Source organism: Camelina sativa, chromosome 17, assembly GCF_030686135.1.
Source record: "Camelina sativa cultivar CO46 ecotype springtype chromosome 17, ASM3068613v1".
Classification (NCBI taxonomy): Eukaryota; Viridiplantae; Streptophyta; class Magnoliopsida; order Brassicales; family Brassicaceae; genus Camelina; species Camelina sativa.
In genome coordinates this window covers 34,661,904-34,685,906 of record NC_141896.1, presented here as the reverse complement: position 1 = coordinate 34,685,906, position 24,003 = coordinate 34,661,904, and the positions used below count along the sequence as shown (strand labels likewise).

The window sequence follows — 24,003 nt, the reverse complement described above, 5'->3', positions numbered from 1 at the left end:
CTTAAAAGTTAATAATTCATAATTGTGTTTCAACTCAAATAGATAACTTTGTTTTGATTAAAAATTGACTTCAAATCTAAAGGATAATACTTATCAAGGAAAAAAAAATCAATAAGTAAAATTTGCTTAATATAAAATATATAGATTTTCCAAGCTATGTATTGATGAGTGTATATAGAGAGTATCCGAACACAATTTTAACATATCATACAACCAAAATAGCAGCCGAAAATGAATAGCCCGGTCGGTGTCTATGCCATGGACCTCTTTGCTTCTGAATAAAGTTGATCAACTATGCCCTGAAATAAACAACAAAATTAGTTATTCAATCTTAAAACTGGATTCGTAGAAAAAAGTAATATTATATGCATGAGTAAGGACAAGTCCATGATCATAGAGATTCGTAGTACATTTGCGACACATCACGAATGTGATTTTGGTAATCCGTTATATGTAATTACGGTTAATCAAGAAAAGAAGAAAGTAAGTAGAAGATTACCTTGTAATGTTGGAGGAGCTGTGGCCTTTTCAACTTGAAAGTTGGGGTTATAAGATCTCTTTCAATATCAAAAGGGTTTGGTTCCAAATGAATAGCTTTTAACATTTCAAATCCTTTAAGCTACAAATACAGACAATATAATTTATTATCAACATTCATAAAAATCAATTTATTTTGAAAAAATTGAGATTAATCAAAAGTGTGTACGTACTTGGTATTGCTTTGCAGTAGAGTTGAGCTCATCCAAGAAGTATTTTTGAGCTTTGAGATTTTGACATAGAGATTCAAAATCATTGGGAAATTGGTTATTGAGTTTAGCCCAATCTTCAATAGCTTTTCTATCAGGTACAACCACACCTACCAAAAACGACTCAAAGCTGTTTCCATAGATCCATATCTGTCAAAATTATTGGTAGATATAGTACTATTGTTAGACAACATTTAGCTAATTACACTGTGATTATGGTTATTGAAACAAAAATACCATTTTAAAAAACATTTTGGATAAATAAATACCTGAGCGATGAGGGGACATCTTGAGTAAGTGTTTTCGAGGTTTTCGACAGCAACATATTCACCTTGAGACAACTTGAAGATGTTCTTCTTCCTATCTATGATCTTCATTGAACCATCTTCTTGCCATTCTCCAATATCTCCTACACATATCAATATAATCAAATTTTACAATTATATTCACTATGTAGATGTCAAAATAACCATTCAAAACGTACGTGTGGATATACTAGTCACTTAATAAATACTCTGGCCATACATTAGAAAATTCGTAGTTAAAAAAATTACAAGACCAAGATCAACTAAATACCTGTGTGAAACCATCCATCGATAAGCACTTGATCAGTTAGATCTTGTCTTTTATGGTAACCAGAAAACATTGAATTCCCTCTAAGACAAATCTCTCCTCTTGGCACATCAGCGGAAAAAGCGTCGTAACCCATCTCCGGTACGGACACTAGCCTTGCCTCTACCGTAGGCATTGGCACACCCACTGTCCCCACCATAGAAAATACTCCGGCTAAGGTCGTGAAGCTTCCTCCACAACTCTCAGTCAATCCTATCACATTTCATTGGAGTCGGTTATCCCTGAACCAAAAGATCGGTTTTCTATATTAAAAGTCGGTTCAGGTAGACTTACCATAACCTTGAGAGAGGTAAGAGGCAGGAATGACTCTCAAGAACTCCTCAACATGACGTGGTAGAGGCGCTGCACCTGATAACAACATATGAGCTCTTCCTCCAAATGCTTCTTTTATCTGTCACAAATTCAATTTCTGACTATGTAAGTCTATATTATGTTATTTCCGTCTTATCTTCAATTTAAGAAGTTAAAAGAGAAGAGTAAAAAAAAAAAAAAAGTTGATTCCAAATTATGCCATACAGACAACTATATTATATAGATTAATTTATATTATGTTGTAATATGAAATTTAATAATCTTCAATTTCTACATTATAAATAACACACTAACCTTATCAAACATAAGTCTGTCTAGACGAGGAGAAGCTTCCTCTTGAGAGAATCCTTTTTTCATATTCCCCAATTTGCTGTATTGACAAGATGATTTCAAACATTCAGTCATCCTGATCTGTAGGTTATATAACAGCTTAATTTGGAGAAACAAAGGAAACACTCACTAGTTATAAGCAAAATCGAAGATTTTCTTGCGTATCAAGCCACTAGCTGAAATTTTTTGCATTACACCTACAGCCATACAATATATTTAATACGCAACAATAAAAACTAGACGAAACTCGATTTTCGACTTGATCAAAAGTATTGCCGGCATAAACTTTGTCGTAAACTCGTGGAACACCGCAAAACACAGTAGGTTTCAGAGCTTGAACGTCATCCATCAAGTACCGTATGTCCTGTCACAGAAAAAAAGATAATGGACAAAATTAAGTAAAAAAAAAGTAGAAGATCAAAAAGGATTAAAAAAAAAAAAAATTAAAAGCAACAGTTTTACTTACGCCACGCCAGTATCCAACAGAGGAGCCTCTAGATAAAAAGTAAATCTCCATGACTTGATCATACACATGTGCTAATGGCAAGTACGAGAAGAACACATCGCTCGTGTCGCACTACAAAATTTCCAAAGAAATAAACCAGATTGTATTTGTAAGCTTTGGTCCCATAACAGTCCGGTTCGTTTTGAAATCACCAACGACCAGAGACAGCGACAACAACTAAATCATAAATGTTTTGAAGTAACTAGCTTAGCAGCAAGTTTCGGGGGATCAAAATCTTGTTTATTTAAGAATAGATGGATTAAAAGCACATTTGAGTGACAAATCATTACTCAAAAGGATTGACAGCGCGGAAATAGTAAGCATTTCAAATATGTAATTCCTAGTCGATCGCCAAAATTTGCCGTCAAAATGTGTTATTTAACCATCGATTCCTAAATAAACATGATTCGGTCACTGTTGCTAATCTAATTAGTCGTCATTGCCTTTAAGCGTTGATATTAAAGACATCAACACGTAACTAATAGATATCAATCGTAACAAGAAGATTACCGATCGATCGGTGACTTCAAGCATTTTGTCAATGGATAAAACTTGGACCGACATGGCTGCATTGTTTAATATTACACCTTTGGGTTCTCCAGTGGTCCCGCTTGTGTACATTATTGTGCAGATGTCTGTCTTTCGCTTAGGTGGTAGCTTAGTCTCATCAGAGTTTCCCTGATAATATTTTCAGATAATTAATTAAAACCCCACTACAAAGAAAAAAAGATTGAAGCTTGATGAAGTAAATCCTATGTAAGTCAAAATGTTTTCAAAAGAAGTTGTCTTTTTCATTTAGTTATAAACACTGACCATTAGTGAGAACTCGTTCCATGAAAATAAAGAAACACATTGGTTCTTAGCTTCTTCCTTTTGTGTACTCGATACTTCCCCGAAGCTCACAATAGCTAAACCAAAAACCGAGGCAAAAGAAATATCTCAGATTCAAAACTCATATTGATTCGATATATAAATATATATATATATATATATAATTTTTAACCTACTCTTCAAATTTGAAGAACATCCTTTTTGGCACGATAAGATCTACACAAAAGCTTTCAAGAGTTAATCAACGGAAAAAAATAAATTCTTGTCGGACAAGAAACGTAAAATGGAAGTTAGGGTTGACTGATTTTAATCAAAAAATGGACTTACGGATGAAACTGTCTTCTCTTGAACAAATACTAGCGAAACCTCGGCATGGTTGATGATGAATTCAACTGCGTTTACGCCTGTTTCATCAAGGTTTAACCTCGGATTAATCAGGTTTCCATAAGTCAAGAAAAAAATATGTTGTTAAAATATTGCTTGATCGTATATATCCGCGTAGAGTACCTAAAGTATCGTATAGAGGCACATATGTCACCCCTTGGCTCATACAGGCCTGTAATATAAACCACTTAGAGAACTCTATAATAAAATGGGAAAAATTTTGAACCCAAAATTTTAGATCGGTTAGTTTACCTCCATTGCAATAATCCATTCTGGACAGTTAGATCCGTAGATTCCACAACAATGTCCCTAAGACAAAAAAAAAGAAGAATTATTTTTTTAAGTTTTCGACTATTAATTAATTTTACACTTGGTTGATTGGATCAAATTATTAACGGAATGTACCGGATCAACGCCTCGGCTTCTGATGGCTGATCCAATCCGAATTGCAGCATCGTGGGCTTCCTTATATGTGATCCATGTATATGGACCAACCTACATACACACACACACACATTATTTGAGATGCCAGGAGAAGAAAAAATGAAATGAAATTAGTTAATTATCTACAGAAGTTTAGTAATATTTATACCTTAGAATCAGTCGTTAAGCGTCGGCCTAACATTTGCTCATTCGGATATTTCTTCACAGCCTCACTGATACATAAAGTGTGAGACATATCTTATAGGATGATTGTTATATTAATTAGCTCATTAAACAATATTGAACCAACAGGTTTAAAATAAAATAAAATAATGATTATGAAGGGTCTCAAGATCCATACCTAAAGAACTGCCAAGGAGAATTAATATCAGCAGGGAGATCGAGGAGTCCATCTTTAGCGTACTTACATCGATAAACCGGTCCAGCCGATGGATTATCCGCCGTGGCCGGCCGTCCATCTTCCACCACCAACACATGATCCGCCGCTGAAGCCATTTTGTGTTGATATAATGAGGTATCTACCTTTAATTGAAGAGGAAAGTGGGATGGAGGATGAGGAAGATAAGGAGTGTGAGTGTCTCTATTTGAAGATTGGAAAAATAAATAAATGTTTTGAAGGTTAATAAAAGTCTCTGTGAATCGGTGGTGAAGTTTGGAGATTGTGGTTATGAGTTAGAGGAAGTAGTTGAGCAATAACTCCTTTCACAATTGGTGTATTTTCCGACCGGTTTTTAATTGCGCCTTTATTAGGAGCCTCTCTTTCTTTTGTTTGCTATCTAAATGTTTTAAAATTTTAATAGTACTAAAGTTTTGTGTAAGTAGATTTGGTGGGTTTGAATATTGTAGAGAACCTAAAGAGTAAAGACTAAAGAGTAATTACACCAACCGTATACTATTTGAAAACTGATTGTGTGCATGTGATTTGTATATGGATAAGGGATTTTTAGAGATAAAAAGATATTTTAAAATTGTATTGTTTAATAATTTATTTCTCATTTCTTATTGTTGTCTTAGACTTCATTAGCTCGCAATCACTGTTATAATCAGGATTTTTATGACTAAAGTCACGCATCTATGTCATGACATGAGACCACAAATTAGTCATGCTCTTTATCACTAAAATAAATATTGTGAAATATGATCACATGATGCACAATAAATTATATTCTTCAAGATGCTAGTGTTTCTGTTTGCATTAACACGTTATATATGATGTTTACGTTGAATAATATTCAGTTTGTTTATGTTAGTTAAACATCCTTTAAAATATGTGGTTGCTAGGCTAATCTCTTTTTTAATTACATTTCACGCTTCTGTTTACAATTAGCATTATATCGTTTGATTTGTGTGTACGAGCCAAATTACTATGTGTTGGGGATTAAACCTTAAACATAGCTAGATTTTGGTATTTATTATCAAACCAATTAAGTAGCTACTAGTATAGTAGTATATGTCAACTCTACAGATTTCCCATTAATGAATTTAAATGGACGAGCGAGAAAAGGTCATTCTCTGTGAGTCTCCGACCTGCTCCAGTAATCAATATGATATCAGAAGGTCAGCCCATTTAATTTCGAATTTTATCATTTCAATACTTATAATATCATACCAATCAAAAAATTTATTTTGTTTCCATAGAACTTAGGAAAACCTTTTTACTGTAATCTCCCATTTCAAGTTTTCAGATTTTAAATTCTCCTATAGTCTATGGGATTTAATTTTGGAATTTTTAAAACAAAAATCTAATACCAAAACCAACTAAATTCTAAAATCCATAAATTGAAAACCAAATCCTAAAAGTATACATATTTTAGAATTTGAAAAAAAAAGTTATGTTTGCACAACACCTAAAAAAAATTTCGTTATTTTATAATTAAAATAGTTTTTTCATTAGAAAATATAGTTATTTTTCTTCACGGGGATCTCCACACTTGACCGGTCGGACACACTACTCTTTCATTCAAGTGCTGCAAATACAATAACTCGGATTACACTCCCATCCGGACGTGTTACAAACTTATGGAAAAGAATAAGTTTGAGTCATCACATTCACAGCCGTAGGATCTCCTCTTCTTAGGTCACCTCACTCCGGAATTTCCATGTTTTTTTATAATTATTTTCCTTTCCTTTTATTATTTCATTCTTATAATACTAAACTTACAAAAAAAAAAGTATACATATTTTAGAATTTGAAAAAAAAAGTTATGTTTGCACAACACCTAAAAAAAATTTCGTTATTTTATAATTAAAATAGTTTTTTCATTAGAAAATATAGTTATTTTTCTTCACGGGGATCTCCACACTTGACCGGTCGGACACACTACTCTTTCATTCAAGTGCTGCAAATACAATAACTCGGATTACACTCCCATCCGGACGTGTTACAAACTTATGGAAAAGAATAAGTTTGAGTCATCACATTCACAGCCGTAGGATCTCCTCTTCTTAGGTCACCTCACTCCGGAATTTCCATGTTTTTTTATAATTATTTTCCTTTCCTTTTATTATTTCATTCTTATAATACTAAACTTACAAATTTGATTCTACCCAAAAAAAAAAACTTACAAATTTGATATATTTTTTTAATTGTATAGAAAGTTAAAAGAAAAAGAAAAATTACATTGTTTATGACTACGTAATATACGTAAATAACAGCTATGAATATCACACATTCTAAGAGAAAAGTAAATTGTACAATATTCAACTTATATTTCCTTGCATGCCTCAATGAGACTCCATATATATAGCATAGTTACACCTTAACATGTTTTTCAATTTGCTAACTAACTTCAACTCTAGGTTTTCTCTCTTTGCAAAGCCATGGCCGATCAGAAGGGTATTGAGAAGGTACTGCTCTCATCTCCCTTATTCTCTATTCTCTAGCCTCTTTTCTTCGATCGTCTTTTTGAAAAACCTTTAGCACTTATTTAAAAAAATGAGAAAATCGTATGAGAATAAAACAGGTAACTTGGATGAAATTGAAGACGGAGCCTCTCAGTTCCCCAAAGAATTTCGCACAAGTCAGGAAAACTCTTTGCAGCATACCTCGTATGTTCCTTTTTTGACCTCATTACATATTTTGGTTCGGAATGTTTCATAGTAATAATAACTTGTGTCTGTGTTTTTTCTTTTTGATTGCGAACACAAAAGAGGTAAGAGACCAAAAGTTCGATGAAGGAAGCAACACAGTCACAATCAAAGTGGTTTGCTGTAGTCCTGAGAAAGTCATGGACAAGCTCTGTTCCAAAGGACGTGGGTCTATTAAGCTCATCGAGACCATCGATCCACCCAAACCTCCCGCCGAGAAGCCGAAAGAGCCTGCGAAGCCCAAAGAAGCTGAAAAGCCTAAAGAACCAGAGAAGCCCAAACCAGCACTACCAGCACCAGCTTCAAGTTCTAAAGCGGTTATGGTGGCGCAACCTTATTATTCGCCGGTGATGGGCCAGCCGGCGCCTTATTATAATGAGCCTAACTACGGATGGTCCCGACCCAATGGGTATGATGAAAGGGTCATTCACGATAGCTACGGTGGCCAACCTCCTCCATACGGTGGCAGATCAGATTACTACGGTGGCGGATCAGATTACTCTAGCGAGTGCATTATCATGTGAAATTTCTTAACCATTATTTACATATTTATCTCTCTTTTAGTTTTAATTGATATCTCTCCTAGACTTAATTAACTATCTATTCTACACAATTTTAATTAGTTTACTTTTATTAGCTTTGAACACTTTCTAATTAAAAGTGTGAGGTTATTTTGTTTGACAATCCATAATAATATATGCTTCATGGTGTTTTTTCGTTACTCGTATGAACAATATTGGCTCATCTAATCAAATTCATAATTCAGGACTCTTACATGTGTATAGCCCGATGCTAATGTATTACATTTAGTGATGATGCTTCTTTAATTATCTACATCCAAGTATATATATCAAACTGTCATAACTTATACATATCAAATAGCCACCATCCATATGACCAGTTTAAACTTTCTGAATCGAATTAAAATTTCATATCGGAAAAAAAACAAAAAAAAAAACATACCCGAATTCAAAAAATAAAGAGAAATAAAAATATTCCAAAATACCAACACTAGGTTTTTGTTCTTCCAAAAAATATTACTACACTACAAAACTTTGTAGTCTAAAAATGAATTTTAAGGGTTTATAAATTATAAATTGCTTTTTTTAGTATTTTAGGTTTAGGGTTTAGAGTTAATTATTTAATATTTAAATATTTTTTTTGAAGGTTTAAAGTTTACTTTTGAAGGTTTAAAAGTTTTTTTTTTTTTTTTTTTTTTTTTTTGGCAAAGAAAGGTTTAAAAGTTTAGTTTGAGTTTTGTGGTATTTGCAGAATAAAATATGTTTTACTGAAAATCACATTTTCTAACAGTTTAATTATATTCTTGGGGAATTAAATTTTAATATTAATTTAATTTAATTAAGATACATATTTTAATGTTAATGATGAAGTGATTATCAACAAAATAAATAAACCGTCCTCAATTGGGCTAAAAGGCTTTTTGGTTACAGTTCAGATCCAAAATTCGGCCCACATCTTACTGTAAAAAAGGAGAAGGGCAAATCAATCGAGGGTTAGGGTTTTAGAATCTTAGAAAAGCTCCACCACAATCAGAGAGGAAGACGAAGAAGAAGAAGATCGCAGCCATGTTTCCAGGAATGTTCATGCGAAAGCCCGATAAGGCTGTGGCCTTGAAGCAGCTCCGTACTCATGTTGCTCTTTTCGGCGGCTGGGTTGTCATCGTCCGTGCTGTTCCTTACGTCCTCTCTTATTTCTCCGATTCCAAGGATGAGCTCAAGATCGAGTTCTAAGACACGGATTCACTTAAAAAATTTCAGGTTAGGATACTAAAATTCTCGAATTATATTAGATTTGACTCCCTTTGATATGATTTTGTTAGTTTAGTAAGATTTGATTGAGTTGATTATGTTTAGGCCTAATTCTCTAGGATCGAGTTGTGGTACTTACTTGAGTTTGATTAGATGTAGAAACTGAAAATTTCAGGTCATATTGATGTTTTCATCATTCACTTCTTAACTAGGTTTTGAGGCGTGTTTCATTCTAATGAGTTGATACTTATAAAATCGTGAGATGTTACAGCTTAGCTTATGTATTAGGCTCACTTGTTGATATGAGAATGTATATTTTGTGTATGTATCCCATGAGAATATAAGATTGTTGAGTATTGGGCTATGCTTGGGCAAAGGGTAATTTGCTTCTTTTGTGCTGGCATGAAAAAGAGTCTTCTTGAAGGAACCTTGATGTTAATTTTCAATATTTTTTACACTTGTTAGAACAAGATTGTGCGTAGTTTAGAATGTGGTTTTAGAGGTTTGTCAAGAATGTGTGTGATTTACACAGATTCCTTATTCCTCTGCCATATTAAGATCTCTTTTAAGGCTTGTTAGTGAGAAGGAGTTCACAATAATATATGTTTCAGCTTATGACTTAATAAGTTATCTTGTATATCGAAATAAAGCTTGTTTGCTCCTTTTGTTCTGGCATAAGAGAGTCTTCTTGAAGGAACATTAATGTTAAGTTTTCTATATGTTCTGAACATGTTAGGACAAGATTGTGTATAGTTTTAGAATGTGTTTTAGAAGGTTTTTTCGAATAATCCAAGTCATAAAATTAATGTGTGTGATCTCTACGCTATGGATTCCCCGTTTCTTATCTCAAATATCTTGACTTTGCTAAGCCGCTATCTTCTTTCATCATGTGCAGTGTTGAAGCGGTGAGATAGATGCAGCATGAAGCAATGGAAGACATTGTTTTTTTTTGGTTTTTGCAATCTTCTTACTCTTTAGGATCTGAAATAACCTAATCATGAGTTGAGACATACATTTATTATATAGTGGTTTACTTTTGGTATTTGACTATATGTTCTTTGTCTTCTGTTCTTCTCATTCCTCCAAATTCCAACAAATTACCTTTAAACACTATCTACCAACGATATGCAGATCAAATTCTGCCATTCTTTAGAATTTGCAAAATTTACTTCGTTGTACAAGTGAAGCTAGAAAATTCTGAGGTGTTGTCTTGTAAATTTCTAAAAAGCAGCGACTTATTGTACAATAAAATAAAGAAAAAAAGTAGAGAGATTTAAGAGATGAAGAAGGAAGGAATCAAAAGTGTTGCATAACAGTTTTCTCCGACATTTGCTCTGCTTTGTCTGATGAATACAGACCACAACTCTTTTAACATGAACAGTCTTCTGTTTTCCACCATTCGTAACTCTCACAAACAACGTGCGAACCAGAAACACTAGCAACTTGCCTTACTTTTTTATTCCTCCCTTCTTCTTCTTCTTCTTCTCCGTCATGATCATGATCGTCATCTCTTTGTCCTCACCAGTAAACGAAAACCCAGGTGATTTAATTAAAACCTCCACAAGATCTTTCAGACCCATGTCAAAAGTTTCAATCTTTATCGAGGTTTAGATTCAAGCGCTAACTTACATCTGACACAAGCAAAAATAGGCTGGTGATGGTTGAGGTTCCTGGCTCTGTGGGCACAACTGCAAGCCTTTCCTTAAGATTAGGACAAACGATATTAGCATTTGGCGCTCTTCTGTTCATGACCATTGGTGTTCGGTTCTACCAATTCACTGCTTTCTGGTAATTTAACCCCTAATTCCACAGCCTATATTCTCTCTTATATGAGCCCTAACAATCCTAAAAACAAATCTGCAGCTTCCTAGTGACGATCATGTCTGTAGCTATACCATGGAATCTGACATTAGCAATGGTCGATATCTATTGTGTTTTTCTCAATCAACAAATTCAAAAGCCACGGATCCTTCTAGCTATCTCTATTGGTGATTGGGTAAACGCTATTATATATCTAGTGCTTACTAAGGAAGAAAAAACAGAGAATTCGATCTGAGTTTCACCATTTTTGTTTTGCAGGTGGTGTCTGTTCTAGTGTTGGCTTCAGCTTCATCAGCAGCTAGTGTTGTTGATATTCTGCGATCAGATGGGTCCTCTTGCCCTCCAACAGTCTGCAACAGATATCAATTTGCAGCAACATTAGCTTTCTTGACTTGGTTCTTGTCTCTTTCGTCTTCTCTCTTCAATCTCTGGTTACTTCCCTCTCTGGTCTAAAACAAAAATTAAAATAGATAGGTAGCAAACACAAAATTGTCTATAGAAAAACTCAAGTCTTTGTAACTTGATAGATATCAAGACTCATTATCAAAAAAAACAAATTATAAGAGATATTTAACTAAAAAGACAGGTTCCCATAATCTCAAATGTTGAAGAGCAAAAGAAATGACTGATCTTTTAGGAGGTATTGATCTTTTAGTTTGTCATATTAGTTAGTGTAGCCACTTGTAGAACCAAAGAGGCATTTAACCAGCTTTAACTAATTGTTCCATGCCCGAAACGACGAATTCCATAACAACTCATCACTATATCACACTTTTGCTGATTCAGCAATGCACTAAATTTGCCAAAATGACATAAAAGAAGACAAGAGTTTCGTAACAGTGTTATTCATCAACCTTCACCAGATTATCTATTACCATCAATATAACTCAAAATTATCTCAGGAAACCTAATATAACAGACATGATCCAAAAGCATCAACTATGATGGAATATATCAATCGGTACAAGTGCCTATGTTGTCTCATAGACATCTCTCCCTTCTCCATGCATGTTGCTCCTAACAAATCTGCAAGAAGAGGAAAAAAAAGAGATGATAAGGCAAAACCATAACGAATAATGAAGTGCTGAAGTGTTTCAAGTATCTAATAACACTATGCATATTGTCACACAGCAATACTTCCAACTAGAATCCGTAAGATGTTAAGTTAATTCTCATCAAAGCAGCTCAAATAAGATACATCTCCGTAAGCAAAACTCAGTAGCAGAGGACTAAAGCAATCACCTTAAGAAGTGGATGATGGAGGAATCTGCTGAGACTGAGCAGAAGAGTCAGCAACGGAGGCTGAGGAAGCAGAAGCAGAAGCAGCAACGGCAGCAGCAGCAGCCTGAGGTGAATAGATTCGAGCTTTCTTGATGATTTCTGCAACAACCCAATGCTTGTTCTTGCTCAGTGGCCTTGACGGATCCAATTTCACCTGCAACATTATCCCAAATCTTTCAATTTTTTTTCCAAAAAAGCTGAGAGATCAAAGATTCAAAATTGAGTGAATTACTCGATCGCCGATGTTGCAGGCGTCTTTGTCGTCGTGAGCCATGAATTTGGAAGTACGCTTGACGTAGCGGTTGTAGAGCTTGTTGTGGAAGAGTCTATCGACGGCGACGACCACCGATTTCTGCATCTTGTTCGATACCACTGTGCCTATTACTGGCTTCATTTTTTATCTCCGATCAACCAAGTCTTCTCAGAAGAAAGTAATAGAAATTGGACGGACAAGAGAGAATCACCGGAAAAAAAGAGTGATACAAAATCTTCGCCTGAGAAACTCAGATCGGAAGGGAAGCGAAAGAAGAGTGAAATGTTTGGTTTAGTCTAGGGTTTTTCACTGGGCTCTTTCAATTTTGTCAAATGGGCTTTATAAGAAACCCTCACAAAGCCCAACTTAATTTATTTTTGGTAATCCAAAATGTTTTTTATTTTATTTTTGGTCAAACCTTTAAATAAATAAAAAAACATAGCTTTTACATAAGTTATGTATATGGAATGGAGGGGTTGTCAGAATATTGTAAATGAGGTTAGAACCGAATTAAATCCTAAATAATTTTCGTATCAGCTTAATGTTCTTCAAATAGTGATTTACTATAAGGAAATTTGATGTAGAGTTTAGACTCTCTTTATTGCCTCAGATTCCAAGTTGAAACAAAGAAAAACAAATCCATTTGTGACACGAACTGATCACGGACTGGTCACGGGTTTGAACAACCGCCGAGCTTCGAACGTTCTAAAAGGAGAGTAGTTTATTAGATCAATGCAGCTTCAATAGTTCTTCGACCCTGATGATAGTACTTGTGGTAGAGCTCCCCAAAATTGGTAACTGTTTTATACAATCTTGGTCTTGCCTCAGTCACAAGCCCATCGGCTGGCTGAATCTCACTGCCTAGATCCGGTACACAAAATGTTACCACAGATATCCTTTCCTTTCCTCCGTTTGTCACCACTCTATGAAACGGGCTCTTGAATATCCCATTGCTCATTATCTGACCACACACAAAAGATCATTATGTCAAACCTACACTAATTAATATTTGACAATCATATACAATATCTACATGATTATTAAGTTACCTCCATCTGATCTCCTAAATTGATCAGAATTGAATTAGGGGGGACCATTGGAGCTTTGTACCACTTGCCATCTTTGAAAAACTGAAGCCCTTCGACATCTCTGTCGGGTAAGAGAAGAGTGATAGCCGAGCCATCACCATGAGCTTTAATCCCAATAACCTTGTCTGGCCTCGGACATGGAGGAAAGAAATTGAATCTTGCATTCATGATAGCATTTTCTCCATACATCTTTAGAAAGCAGTTCTCTTCCAGTTCCAATGATCTAGCCATAGCCTTAAAGAACTTCTCGATCAATACCCGTTGCTTCATTGTGTACTCATGTAAAGTTTCACTGAAGGAAGTAACTATTGTCAAAATCAACAGAGATGGTGTTGAAACTTGAAATTGCAAAGTATGGATTTTTTACCTAAACCCGGTTGGGACTTGAGGCCAGAACTTAAGCTGACGCTTATCTTCAGGGTAAGTAGTGAGAACCAAACGGTCGAGCCAATCAAGAACTTGATCATTACACGGAATCACATCGTTTCCATATCCTTGGATGTTACCTGCCTCTCTCGCGTACTTGTGTTTCTCTTCTGCCGGAAGCGCAAAGAACTGCTTGGTTAAATTGTACATCCTTTCAAGAAACGCTTCAGTGATTCCATGATTCACCACCTGCTCACTTCAATAAGAACTTGTACATAATTTGATTCATATGACTCTGATGTCTGATCATCACTAAATTAGGAGAGCCAAACCTGAACAACGCCCCATGTAGAGAGCGCCGAGTGAAGTCTACTTAACTCCTCTTGACCGTCTTCACAAGAAGAGAAGAGAAGACTGAGATCGATGGCCGGAATATCCATCTCCGGCAAGGGACAGTTAAGAGGTTCATCCGTGGGTGCGAGGAGATATCTCTCCGATAGTCTTTCGCCGGCTGCAACCACTTCTTGGACAGTCTTGAACTTTGGTTTCTCCATGGTTGCTACTGATTTTAGACGATCTTGCATTTGATGAGCAATTTGGGCTAAAAAGACAAGAACACGATCTTAACTTTGTTGTCAGTCTATCCCCAAAGATAAAACTATACTATTACTTTTTGTCGGCAGTTGAACAAAGATCTTGAGCAGTTATCCAAGATCTTCAATTTTTTCGAACAATATTATTAAATTATTTTACAGAGAAAAAGATTTATACAGTGGAAGAGAGGATTATATAATAGAGCTAGTAGACTAGTACAAGTATGTATTAAGAAACAAATCATAGTACGATTAAAAGATGAGGGAATTGTTGTTAGAGTGATACCTACAGATCATATAACTTGCGAAACAAGAAAACCTCACCTACCCATTAAAATCTATTTTCTAACTTCACGGTGTAGACTCTTTTGTCTTATAAGTTGACAACAACATGTATCACATGTTTCTGCGTCCCGCGATCCGAATTCACGGATATTTCACACTCTACGAAAAAAACATTTGTTTATTGTATTCATTCCTTAATTAGTTTACGGGTTTAAGAACAAATGTGTTTTGGTCATTGAGTCAGGGCTTCACACATCATTTAGTCTCTACCTTGTTTGCTACACAACACATCCTGTTTTTTCAACAATTTACTTATTTACCATGGAATTGTATGGAGCATTTTTTAGTTGAAAAAAGATTTATTTAATAAAAACTTCTTCTATATATCATTGTTAACCGTTTTTTTTTTCTCTTTGGGTATTTGTAGATCATCTTCATAAACTTTTTCTTATTATCAATGAACTATGGAGAAAAAGTGAAATCACAAACCACTTTAAACCTTCCAACTCAAAAGGTAAACCACAATTGTGAGTTCACTAACCAAACTAGTGACAATCCTCATAAATATTACTAAAATGGTTATAAAAAAATATTCTTAGTTTTATTTTCCAAAAATACTACTACTGTATAATTGTTTTTCTAGAAGTACCACAAAATTAAAACTATTTTTTAATATTAATAATTAAACCCTAATTCCTAAACACTAAATCACTAATTACTAACCCATGGTAGATCGTGGACTGAACATTTACTTAAAGTAAATTTGAAATAATTTTATCTGTTATTTAGTTATTCATAATTTTTAAAAATATCTGATTTTTTCTTTTTGCATTATTTTTTGTTGTCACCCCAAAAAATTGTCTAAAATCATATTATATTTATGGTACTATTTTTTTTTTTTTTTTATCAACCATTGGGCCACAACAGGCCAGCCCATTAGCCTAATCCCTATATTCGTAGGGAGCGGGACTCGATCCCTAGTGTGATGGTGCCTACTTACTTTTGGCCACTGCTATTAGGATTGATAACCATACCGGTTTAATTGACTGGTTTAGTGTAGTATAGTTTATGTAGGATTAAGCCTCCTTTCACTTAATCCTACTCTTGTATATAAGCTAATGTAATCACACATTTTACACTTAATGAGAAATTTAGTTTTATCCAAACTTTGCTTAATTCTTGTTAACTGGACTAAGATCACTTCACTATATTAAAAAAAAATCTTAGTTGTTTAACTGAAACCTCTGTAAAGTTCTTATTGGAGAAAACCGGTTTAGCCGGGTCAATAGTCCTGGTGCTGACTGCTGAGCCTCGCAACATTTTGAATTTGAGGTTTGGAAATCGGAACTAATAATCCGGTTTAGTTTAGTTAAGCAAGCATTTAATAGCTTCTCTTCTTGTCCGTAGTTTTAGTGATGCCGAAGTTAGTATGCAGCTTACTTAAAAATCATTCATAACTCATAAGTTATAAGGCTTAAAACTACTTGTTCCAACGTGTTTTGTTAAATAAAGAAAAAATCTATCACGAAGGGGAAGAAATATAAGCTATCACCGTTGCTTGGTCGTATAAAACGGAGAGCTGCTACGTTATCTAATCAGTAATCATAGGAATAGAAAACACACGTGGCTTTTCCGGACGCATGTGGTTTTGTAATTTAGCTTTGTAGAGAGTTGTCGAGTTTGGGTTTAGGATTTTATAGATTGGTGTAATCGATCTTTATGTTGGACTGATCTAGGGTTTTAACAGAACTTGGAGGATGCTTAATTTAGCGTGACATGTATCCAGCTTGTGTGATATAATTGAAGCTAATAAATGCCTTAGAGCATGTTTATCGGTGGGTTTGAGTAAGGGGAGTTCATAAATTTTTTATGAATTAATTGTGTACTGTTTGGAATATAAGAACCTATGATCTCTTACATAAAATTTTCTCATTTATTGGTAGGTTCTTATTTTGGGTCTCTTATTTTTGAAAATATTGTTTTTTAAAATTTAAAATTTTTAAATAGAATAGAAGTGGTATAAATGTGTAAACATTTAAGATTTTCTAAAATTAGAAAATATTCCATTTTAATTAATTTTCAAACATACAAAACATAATAAAAACATTAATACATATTACAACAGAAGTGCAATTTATAAATGGAGAGAATGATTAATTTATAAATGGAGAGAATGATTAATTTTAATACAACAGAAGTGCAAAAATATTTGGAATCTTGTTTTGGTAAATAAATAGGCGTTGACAAATAAACCAGCTTGTTTGAATCTGTGTAAAGAGGATCAAGTGTGTTTGTTGAACAATGAATCTGCTTCTTTGAATCTTGTATGTAACCTAAAGCCATTGTATTGCATTTGGATCGCACTGAATGCAAATGTTTTCATTTGTGAGGCTTTTTATGTTTCTGGTTGAGGGCTAAATAGATTCAAGAGTCAGTCAAAATACTTACATAAAGAGAGAGAGAGAGGAAGCAAATAAACCAGCTTCGTTAGAATTCTTCCTAAAATATAAAGAAAACTTACATTAATAAAAGATCTGAAATATATATACAAAAAGATCTGCAGCCGGAACTTTGGTCTTTTCATTGGCTCCCGCAGCCGGAACTTTGTGTACAACGGTTCCCTGTTGAACTCGGCTTTCTTAAGATACAAGTCTCCTATGGATCGTGATACCTGCAAATTGCAAACACACACAAGAAAGGAACAAAGGCTTTCAAGATCAATTCACATCAAATAATAAATATCAGATCAGGACTTGGTAGAGAAAGGCACCTGACCTGAATAAGGCCCTTAACACGCCAGACATTGTGCTTTAAGACGACAATACGGGAGTCATCAGGATGCAAGGAGTGCATTTCTTGCCTCACAGACTCTATGCTCACATTATGCTCAGCTGAGAGCTGAAGCGCAATAACCTCCCATCATCCCGACCACCGATTCTGATATAAATTAACTCTGCTGGAAAAAAACAAGAAAAGACGAAGACGAGAGACAGAGCAACAGCAGCAGAGTCGGAAACTTCCATTCATTCACACCATACATATAAAAAAGAAAAATGAATAACAAAGCAAGCAAGAGTCGGAAACTTCCATTCATTTCTTGCCTCACAGACTCTACTCTCTCTCCCTTTTTTGTATATATATTTCAGATCTTTTAAAAAAAACTTACAAGAAAGAAATATAAAGAAAACTTACATCATCGGATTCTTCCTTTTCTTCCTTCTTCTCTTCTTTCTTGGACTCAGCTGCAGGGGCACCACCGCCTCCTCCTCCAGCGGATGGAGCAGAAGCCATAGCAACACCACGACCACCAGACGGCACTGAAGCAAGCTTCTCCCTTCCACCAGCAATTAGCTCAGTTAAGTCTTTTCCTTTCACTTCCTTCAACAAAAGCTCAATCTGAGAGTCCTCTGTAATCAGCACCAACTGCAAAAAATCAAACACAACAACAAAACCACATTCAATCAATCAATTAAAACCACCCCCAATTACAATCATCCCTAACTAAATCCCTCTCTGATCCTTTGAAAGCATACATGAACTAACTAAACCACACAACAACAAATGCCTCTTATTCAATTACCTTGCAAGTTTTCACTTAAACAACTTCCACATTTGTAGCAAACATATGCGATTGGTAGTTAAACCAACAACTCTCATTAACTAGAGTAACCATGTATAAACTCGAATTTTCCTCCTACAATTTAGAAAAAAAAATCGAATGCTTAAAAATTCGAAGTGACTACAAAAGAAACGAACCTGATCCAAGAATATCCTCGGATTGAGAGGTTCGCGACAGAGAGCGAGAGAGAGAGGAAGAGAAAGAACACGATTAGGCCAAAAAAAATTTTTGTTCTCAATCTTCACCTTCTCTATTTTACTTTCGTCCAACCAAACATCAACACGTGGCGTCTCTTACACCCGAAGAGAGTCTATTATATAAGAGGATCTCTTCAGTTTTTTATTTCTTTCTGATTTATTTTTTCTCCAAAAAATACTTAAAACCCCACTAACAACCCCTTGTATACCACCGATAAACAAGCTTAGTAACGTGACATGTATCCGTTCCTTGAATAATTTATCTCTGTATTTAGTAAATTAGAATACGCGTTGTTTAAGTTTGACATAAATGGGCCGTATTGGGCCTATCTTTAAACCGCCTACAACGGAAGATGCAGGAGCGTCCGATTAGAGTATCTAACGGTTCAACGGTCGATACAGCATTAATAATATAAACGCGTTTACTCGGGACGCAACGGATTAATATTTTCACAATTCATCAGAAAAAAAAAAAAAAAAAAGTTTGTTCTCTCTCAAAATCTCTCTCTTTTTCTTCGGGAAGAATGAAGAATCCACTCGATTAATCGAAGATCTGTAAAAATTTGTCAATTAGTAAGTTTCTTTCGATTTCTATAGATCGCGAGTTTGGTTTTAGGATTTATAGATTGGTGTAATCGATCTTTATGTTGGACCGATCTAGGGTTTTAACGGAACTTGGAGGATGCTTAATTTAGCGTGAATCTGCTACAATCTTCTAGGTTTTTGATGGTGATTATGGTTAGATTCCTTACTAATCTTTCGCGATTTGTTTTTTTTGTTTGATATCCAAGTTTTCTAATAGTTCGTATTATACGTTTTCTTGTTTAGGGATTTCGAAGATGCATGTCTCCGCTTGAAATCCGGCATCGAGGTACTGCTCTAGGGTTTTGATTGTAATTGGAGTATGCTTGATTTGGTTTGAATCTGCTACCATCATCGTTTGGGTTTTTATGATAACTTTGGTTAGATCCCTAATAGTCGTGATTTTGTTTTGGATTTCAAGTTCCTAATAGTCGTGATTTTGTTTAGGGATTCGAAGAAGCTTGTCTCCGCTTGAAACATGTGGTTGAGGTATGTATACCGCTTGTCTTCCTGATTTTAATTTTGCGTTTCGTGATTTTGTTTGAACATGATCTAGCTGGACTAGCCTCTCATCCTGCTATTAAATTTTCTGAATCACAGGTACTTTTTTATGTTTCTGTTCAACATCTTCTTGGCCTTGTTCACCGCTTTCATTACAATTCTCTGAGGTTTTGGACTTATAGCTAGCTGTCTGTGAGGAAAGATCTCTGATGCAGTAGTTTTTTACTTGCTTTATGCAGATTGGTCAGAGTACTTGTAGTAATTTATATATGTTGTTCATCAAGGTACTTGTTCACCGCTTTCATTGCAATTCTCTGAGGATGGGATTTCTTTTTTATTGGTTCTTGTACAGGTCAAATGCTACCTGCAGCAACTATTACACGGTCTAGACTATTGTCACAGTCGTGGTGTACTTCATCGAGACATAAAAGGCTCAAACCTAATAGTGGTGTTCTAAAGATTGCTGACTTTGGATTAGCTAGTTTCTTTGATCCTCGTCAAACTCAGCCTTTGACCAGTCGTGTGGTAACTCTTTGGTACCGTCCACCCGAGCTTTTGCGTGGAGCAACTTGATATGGAGCAGCAGTTGATTTGTGGAGTGCAGGTTGCATTCTTGCTGAACTATATGCAGGCAAGCCTATTATGCCTGGTAGAACTGAGGTGTAGATTGCATTTTTAGTTTTAATCTCTTTTAGTGTTTGCTCTGCTTGCTGTGAGACTAGTTTGAGTTCTTATGGTGACTCTGGTAACGCCTATGGTGTTACAGGTGCAACAGTTGCACAAGATTTTCAAGCTATGCGGCTCACCTTCCGAGGACTATTGGGTGAAATCGAGGTTGCCTCATGCAACAATTTTCAAGCCTACACAGCCACATAAACGCTTAGTGGGTGAAACATTCAAGGAGTTTCCTCAGCCAGCTTTAGCCCTTCTTGAAACTTTGCTTTCATTCAATCCTGATGATCGTGGAACAGCCGCCGCAGCTCTCAAGAGTGAGGTACTGGCAATTCTCAGTCTGTAAATGCTGCGTGTTCTTGGGATTTGCTATATTTAACTCATGGTCAATGCTTTTGTAACCTCAATTATCATTCTTTTATTTCCAGTTCTTTTCCACTAGACCTCTTCCATGTGATCCTTCAAGCTTGCCTAAATATCCTCCCAGCAAAGAGCTCGATGCAAGAATGCGGGATGAGGAAAGTAGAAGGTATTACATCCCGACTTTTCTAGTCTGATGTTACTTTTACTCTGCAGTGCTCTTACAATTGCTTGAATAGTTAAGGCAAAAAGAAAACATATATTAACTTCAGTCTTGCTCTTTGTCTGTAGACAAGTTGGAGGAAACAGGGACCAAAGACACCAAGAAAGAAGAGGAACTAAGGAATCTCGAGCTATTCCAGCCCCTGACGCAAATGCAGAGCTGGTTACATCAATGCAGGTTAATATTTTTAGTAAAAGCTTATTATATCTTTCGATGTTAAAGCTTCTTGCTTTTTATTCATTGTTTTTGACCCTATCTCGCATTAACATCCTATGCAGAAAAGGCAGAGCCAGTCTACTAATAGAAGCCGAAGCAAGAAGTTTAATCCTCATCCTGAAGAAGTTGCATCTGGTTTCCCAATTGATCCACCGAGGCCATCATCACAAGCATTTGAACCAAACAGATAGTCTCAGGGTATCATTATTCCTCACAAGAGAGCTTCACATTCCGGTCCTTTATCACGTAGATCTGCTTCCGCAAAGGGTAGGAGGAACTACCAAGATTCTCAAAAGTTTTCGTCCATAGCTGAACTCAACAATGCCTGGTTTTACTCAACAATGCCTGGTTAGATTTCTTCCATATCTTTTGTGATTCTGTTTTTTTTTTTGGATTTCAAGTTTCCTAATAATCGTGATTTTGTTTAAAGATTTGAAGAAGCTTGTCTCCGCTTGAAACATGTGGTCGAGGTATGTATATCGCTTGTCTTCCTGATTTTAATTTTGGTTTGGTTTTGTTTTTCAGTTTTTGAGGATCGAAATTGAACAAGAGAACAACAAACCTTTACTGGATCAGTTCTCGTCTATGGTTTTGTTTTGCAATTGATGACATCATCAGTCTTGGTATTTATATATCCAAGTCATCTGTTTTTCAAAGCCTTTTTAAAATTGTTCTACAGAACTTGTTGGTTTTTTGTTTTTGGAAGGTTTTTGTTTTGTTTTTTTAAAACCCAAAGAGATTCATGGGCAGACACTAATCTAATGGTGCTCTGTCTGATTCTTTTTGGGGACATTGTCCCGAACGGAATCGGATATATTGGATGGGTAGTGCATGCATGTTGGGAGGGAATGACCGAGACGGGAAAAAGGAATAAAAAGAGTTCACAATTTGACTCTCCCCGACTTAAGACATTGAAAGAAGTCACAGACTTTGGGTTGGATGGTAAAAACGACCAACCCTTTGTTTGATGGGGGAATGACCAACGGCTTAAGAAGTCTATAAGACAGAGACTGTGTATAAAGGGGAAAAAATAAAAGAAAGAGTTCATAATTTGACTACCCCTGACTTAAGACATAGAAAGAAGTCACAGACTTTAGGTTGGATGGTATGAACGACCAACCTTTTGTTTGATGGAATCAGACCACCGGCTTAATGAAGTCTATAAGACTGAGACTGTATAAAGGGGGAAAAAGAAAAGAAAGAGTTCACAATTTGACTACCCCTGACTTAAGACATAGAAAGAAGTCACAGACTTTGGGTTGGAGGATTAAAACGACCAACCTTTTGTTTGATGGAATCAGACCAGCGGCTTAACAATATGAGGCATAAAGACAACAGTAGACAAAGAAATAAGACATCAAAGGAAACTAATAGACCAACGGCTTAAAGAATAGCAGATACCACGGGCTTAAAGAAATAAGACAAAGATCTTTGACAAAGACAATGGAGTGATTAAGACTTGTTGGATGGTAACAACGACCAACACTTGAGGAAAGACTTGTTGGATGGTAAAAACGACCAACACATTAAGAGAAACAGGTTGAATAAAGGCTGAACCTGAAAACTAATAGACCAACGGCTTAAAGAAGTTATAAGACTATAGAGCGGTTACCAACGGCTTAAAAACGATAAAGACAAAGATATTTGACAAAGACTTGTTGGATGGTAAAAACGACCAACACATTAAGAGGAAGAGGTAAAGATAAAGGCTGAACCTAGTACTAATAGACCAACGGCTTAAAGAAGTTATAAGGCAATGGAGTGGACCAACGGCTTAATAAAGATTTGACAAGGATATGTGACAAAGACTTGTTGGATGGTAAAAACGACCAACACTTGAGTAAGACTTGTTGGATGGTAAAAACGACCAACACTTGAGGAAAGACTTGTTGGATGGTAAAAACGACCAGCACATTAAGAGAAAGAGGTTAAGATAAAGGCTGAACCTAAAAACTATTAGACCAACGGCTTAAAGAAGTTACCAACGGCTTAAAGAAATAAGACAAAGATATCTGACAAAGACAACAATGGAGTGGTTAAGACTTGTTGGATGGTAAAAACGACCAGCTCCTTAAGAGAAAGAGGTTAAGATAAAGGCTAAAACTAATAGACCAATGACTTAAAGAAGTCTTCAAAAAAAAAAAAAGCTGAGCCTAAAACATAGAGAGAAAAGACGATCAATAGCTTCGAAAAATGAGGTAAGTATCAACCATTCTCATTAAATGAAGACTAACCAATTTTATTTTCCGCAGGTTATGTGCTTCGGAAGGCATTGAGGAGATTCCAAGCGTAGCAGACTTCTTAAACAGGTATATGCTTTTTCAAACTTGTTTGTAATTATGATACAATTTTGATTTGTTAAGGTATATGCTTATCTCTCTTTTGGTGCTTGTAAGTATCATAGGTTCTCTCTTTTAGTCGCCTGTGTTTTGCTTAAAAGTTATAACCCTTGGTGATTATTCTACTGGTGTGAATCATTTGTGTATAATGCTAGTATTTTCTGTTGTCTAGGATAAAAAGGTAGATTTTATTTTGGAACATTACATTGTGTATAAAATACTTATTATCTCTGTTTTGGTGCTTCTATGTAACAGAAGGTTTTCATTCTATGAAATGTATGCATCTTGTTACTTGTAGTAGTTTTCTTTGATCTCAAATGTATATGTTTTGCGCTATCCTCTAAACCCTTGTTGATTAATATTTTGGTATTCTGCATCATTAACTGATGATTAACAGATTGTACACGTTGCTTGAGTTTAACTAGAGTCTAATCTTAGTCTTATTGAGTTGTTCGAGCTATATGAATGATTGAAAATATCTCTCTTATGGTTACTAGTGTCTAATCTTAGTCTTACTGAGTTGCTGGAGCTTGGAATCTATTGAATTACTAGAATGTGCAATTGAT

At 35.3% G+C, this 24,003-nt stretch overlaps 7 protein-coding genes and 1 pseudogene across 8 annotated transcripts; 4 read left to right on the top strand and 4 right to left on the bottom strand.

Annotated features, from left to right (window-relative positions):
- Positions 1 to 112: 112 nt before the first annotated feature.
- On the bottom strand, positions 113 to 5,005 carry LOC104758249 (long chain acyl-CoA synthetase 2). The gene is made up of 19 exons (XM_010481075.3): positions 4,526 to 5,005; positions 4,334 to 4,397; positions 4,147 to 4,236; positions 3,994 to 4,050; positions 3,865 to 3,913; positions 3,685 to 3,761; positions 3,534 to 3,573; positions 3,340 to 3,434; positions 3,037 to 3,204; positions 2,488 to 2,598; positions 2,298 to 2,385; positions 2,152 to 2,218; positions 1,986 to 2,061; positions 1,653 to 1,770; positions 1,323 to 1,571; positions 1,016 to 1,155; positions 711 to 896; positions 500 to 619; positions 113 to 299 (listed from the first exon to the last, which is right to left on the bottom strand). Exons 1-19 carry the CDS (start codon positions 4,678 to 4,680, stop codon positions 252 to 254), a joined length of 1,998 nt encoding a protein of 665 aa, XP_010479377.1. The 5' UTR covers positions 4,681 to 5,005; the 3' UTR covers positions 113 to 251.
- Positions 5,006 to 6,958: 1,953 nt separating this feature from the next.
- On the top strand, positions 6,959 to 7,868 carry LOC104758247 (uncharacterized). The gene is made up of 3 exons (XM_010481074.3): positions 6,959 to 7,032; positions 7,149 to 7,233; positions 7,336 to 7,868. Exons 1-3 carry the CDS (start codon positions 7,006 to 7,008, stop codon positions 7,794 to 7,796), a joined length of 573 nt encoding a protein of 190 aa, XP_010479376.1. The 5' UTR covers positions 6,959 to 7,005; the 3' UTR covers positions 7,797 to 7,868.
- A 910-nt stretch (positions 7,869 to 8,778) lies between these two features.
- Positions 8,779 to 10,091, top strand: LOC109130202 (mitochondrial import receptor subunit TOM6 homolog). Its single transcript, XM_019239469.2, has 2 exons — positions 8,779 to 9,050; positions 9,937 to 10,091. Exon 1 carries the CDS (start codon positions 8,859 to 8,861, stop codon positions 9,021 to 9,023), a length of 165 nt encoding a protein of 54 aa, XP_019095014.1. The 5' UTR covers positions 8,779 to 8,858; the 3' UTR covers positions 9,024 to 9,050; positions 9,937 to 10,091.
- A 254-nt stretch (positions 10,092 to 10,345) lies between these two features.
- On the top strand, positions 10,346 to 11,443 carry LOC104758246 (CASP-like protein 5C3). The gene is made up of 3 exons (XM_087494374.1): positions 10,346 to 10,829; positions 10,905 to 11,037; positions 11,121 to 11,443. The coding sequence occupies exons 1-3, from the start codon at positions 10,699 to 10,701 to the stop codon at positions 11,313 to 11,315; spliced, it is 459 nt and encodes a 152-aa protein (XP_087350500.1). The 5' UTR covers positions 10,346 to 10,698; the 3' UTR covers positions 11,316 to 11,443.
- A 185-nt stretch (positions 11,444 to 11,628) lies between these two features.
- On the bottom strand, positions 11,629 to 12,711 carry LOC104758244 (uncharacterized). Its single transcript, XM_010481072.3, has 3 exons — positions 12,376 to 12,711; positions 12,105 to 12,297; positions 11,629 to 11,888 (listed from the first exon to the last, which is right to left on the bottom strand). The coding sequence occupies exons 1-2, from the start codon at positions 12,535 to 12,537 to the stop codon at positions 12,106 to 12,108; spliced, it is 354 nt and encodes a 117-aa protein (XP_010479374.1). The 5' UTR covers positions 12,538 to 12,711; the 3' UTR covers positions 11,629 to 11,888; position 12,105.
- A 227-nt stretch (positions 12,712 to 12,938) lies between these two features.
- LOC104758243 (protein LATERAL BRANCHING OXIDOREDUCTASE 1) lies at positions 12,939 to 14,669 on the bottom strand. Its single transcript, XM_010481070.3, has 4 exons — positions 14,183 to 14,669; positions 13,852 to 14,099; positions 13,446 to 13,776; positions 12,939 to 13,357 (listed from the first exon to the last, which is right to left on the bottom strand). The coding sequence occupies exons 1-4, from the start codon at positions 14,432 to 14,434 to the stop codon at positions 13,121 to 13,123; spliced, it is 1,068 nt and encodes a 355-aa protein (XP_010479372.1). The 5' UTR covers positions 14,435 to 14,669; the 3' UTR covers positions 12,939 to 13,120.
- Positions 14,670 to 17,120: 2,451 nt separating this feature from the next.
- Positions 17,121 to 18,783, bottom strand: LOC109130201 (uncharacterized). Its single transcript, XM_087496921.1, has 5 exons — positions 18,777 to 18,783; positions 18,485 to 18,639; positions 17,921 to 18,151; positions 17,504 to 17,684; positions 17,121 to 17,399 (listed from the first exon to the last, which is right to left on the bottom strand). Exons 1-4 carry the CDS (start codon positions 18,781 to 18,783, stop codon positions 17,676 to 17,678), a joined length of 402 nt encoding a protein of 133 aa, XP_087353047.1. The 3' UTR covers positions 17,121 to 17,399; positions 17,504 to 17,675.
- Positions 18,784 to 18,854: 71 nt separating this feature from the next.
- On the top strand, positions 18,855 to 21,778 carry LOC104759867 (putative serine/threonine-protein kinase At1g09600; annotated as a pseudogene). The gene is made up of 9 exons (XR_015587512.1): positions 18,855 to 18,907; positions 19,373 to 19,415; positions 19,574 to 19,726; positions 19,980 to 20,287; positions 20,394 to 20,621; positions 20,728 to 20,828; positions 20,951 to 21,059; positions 21,161 to 21,446; positions 21,529 to 21,778. The product of XR_015587512.1 is annotated as a putative serine/threonine-protein kinase At1g09600 (transcript).
- The last annotated feature ends 2,225 nt before the right edge of the window (positions 21,779 to 24,003 follow it).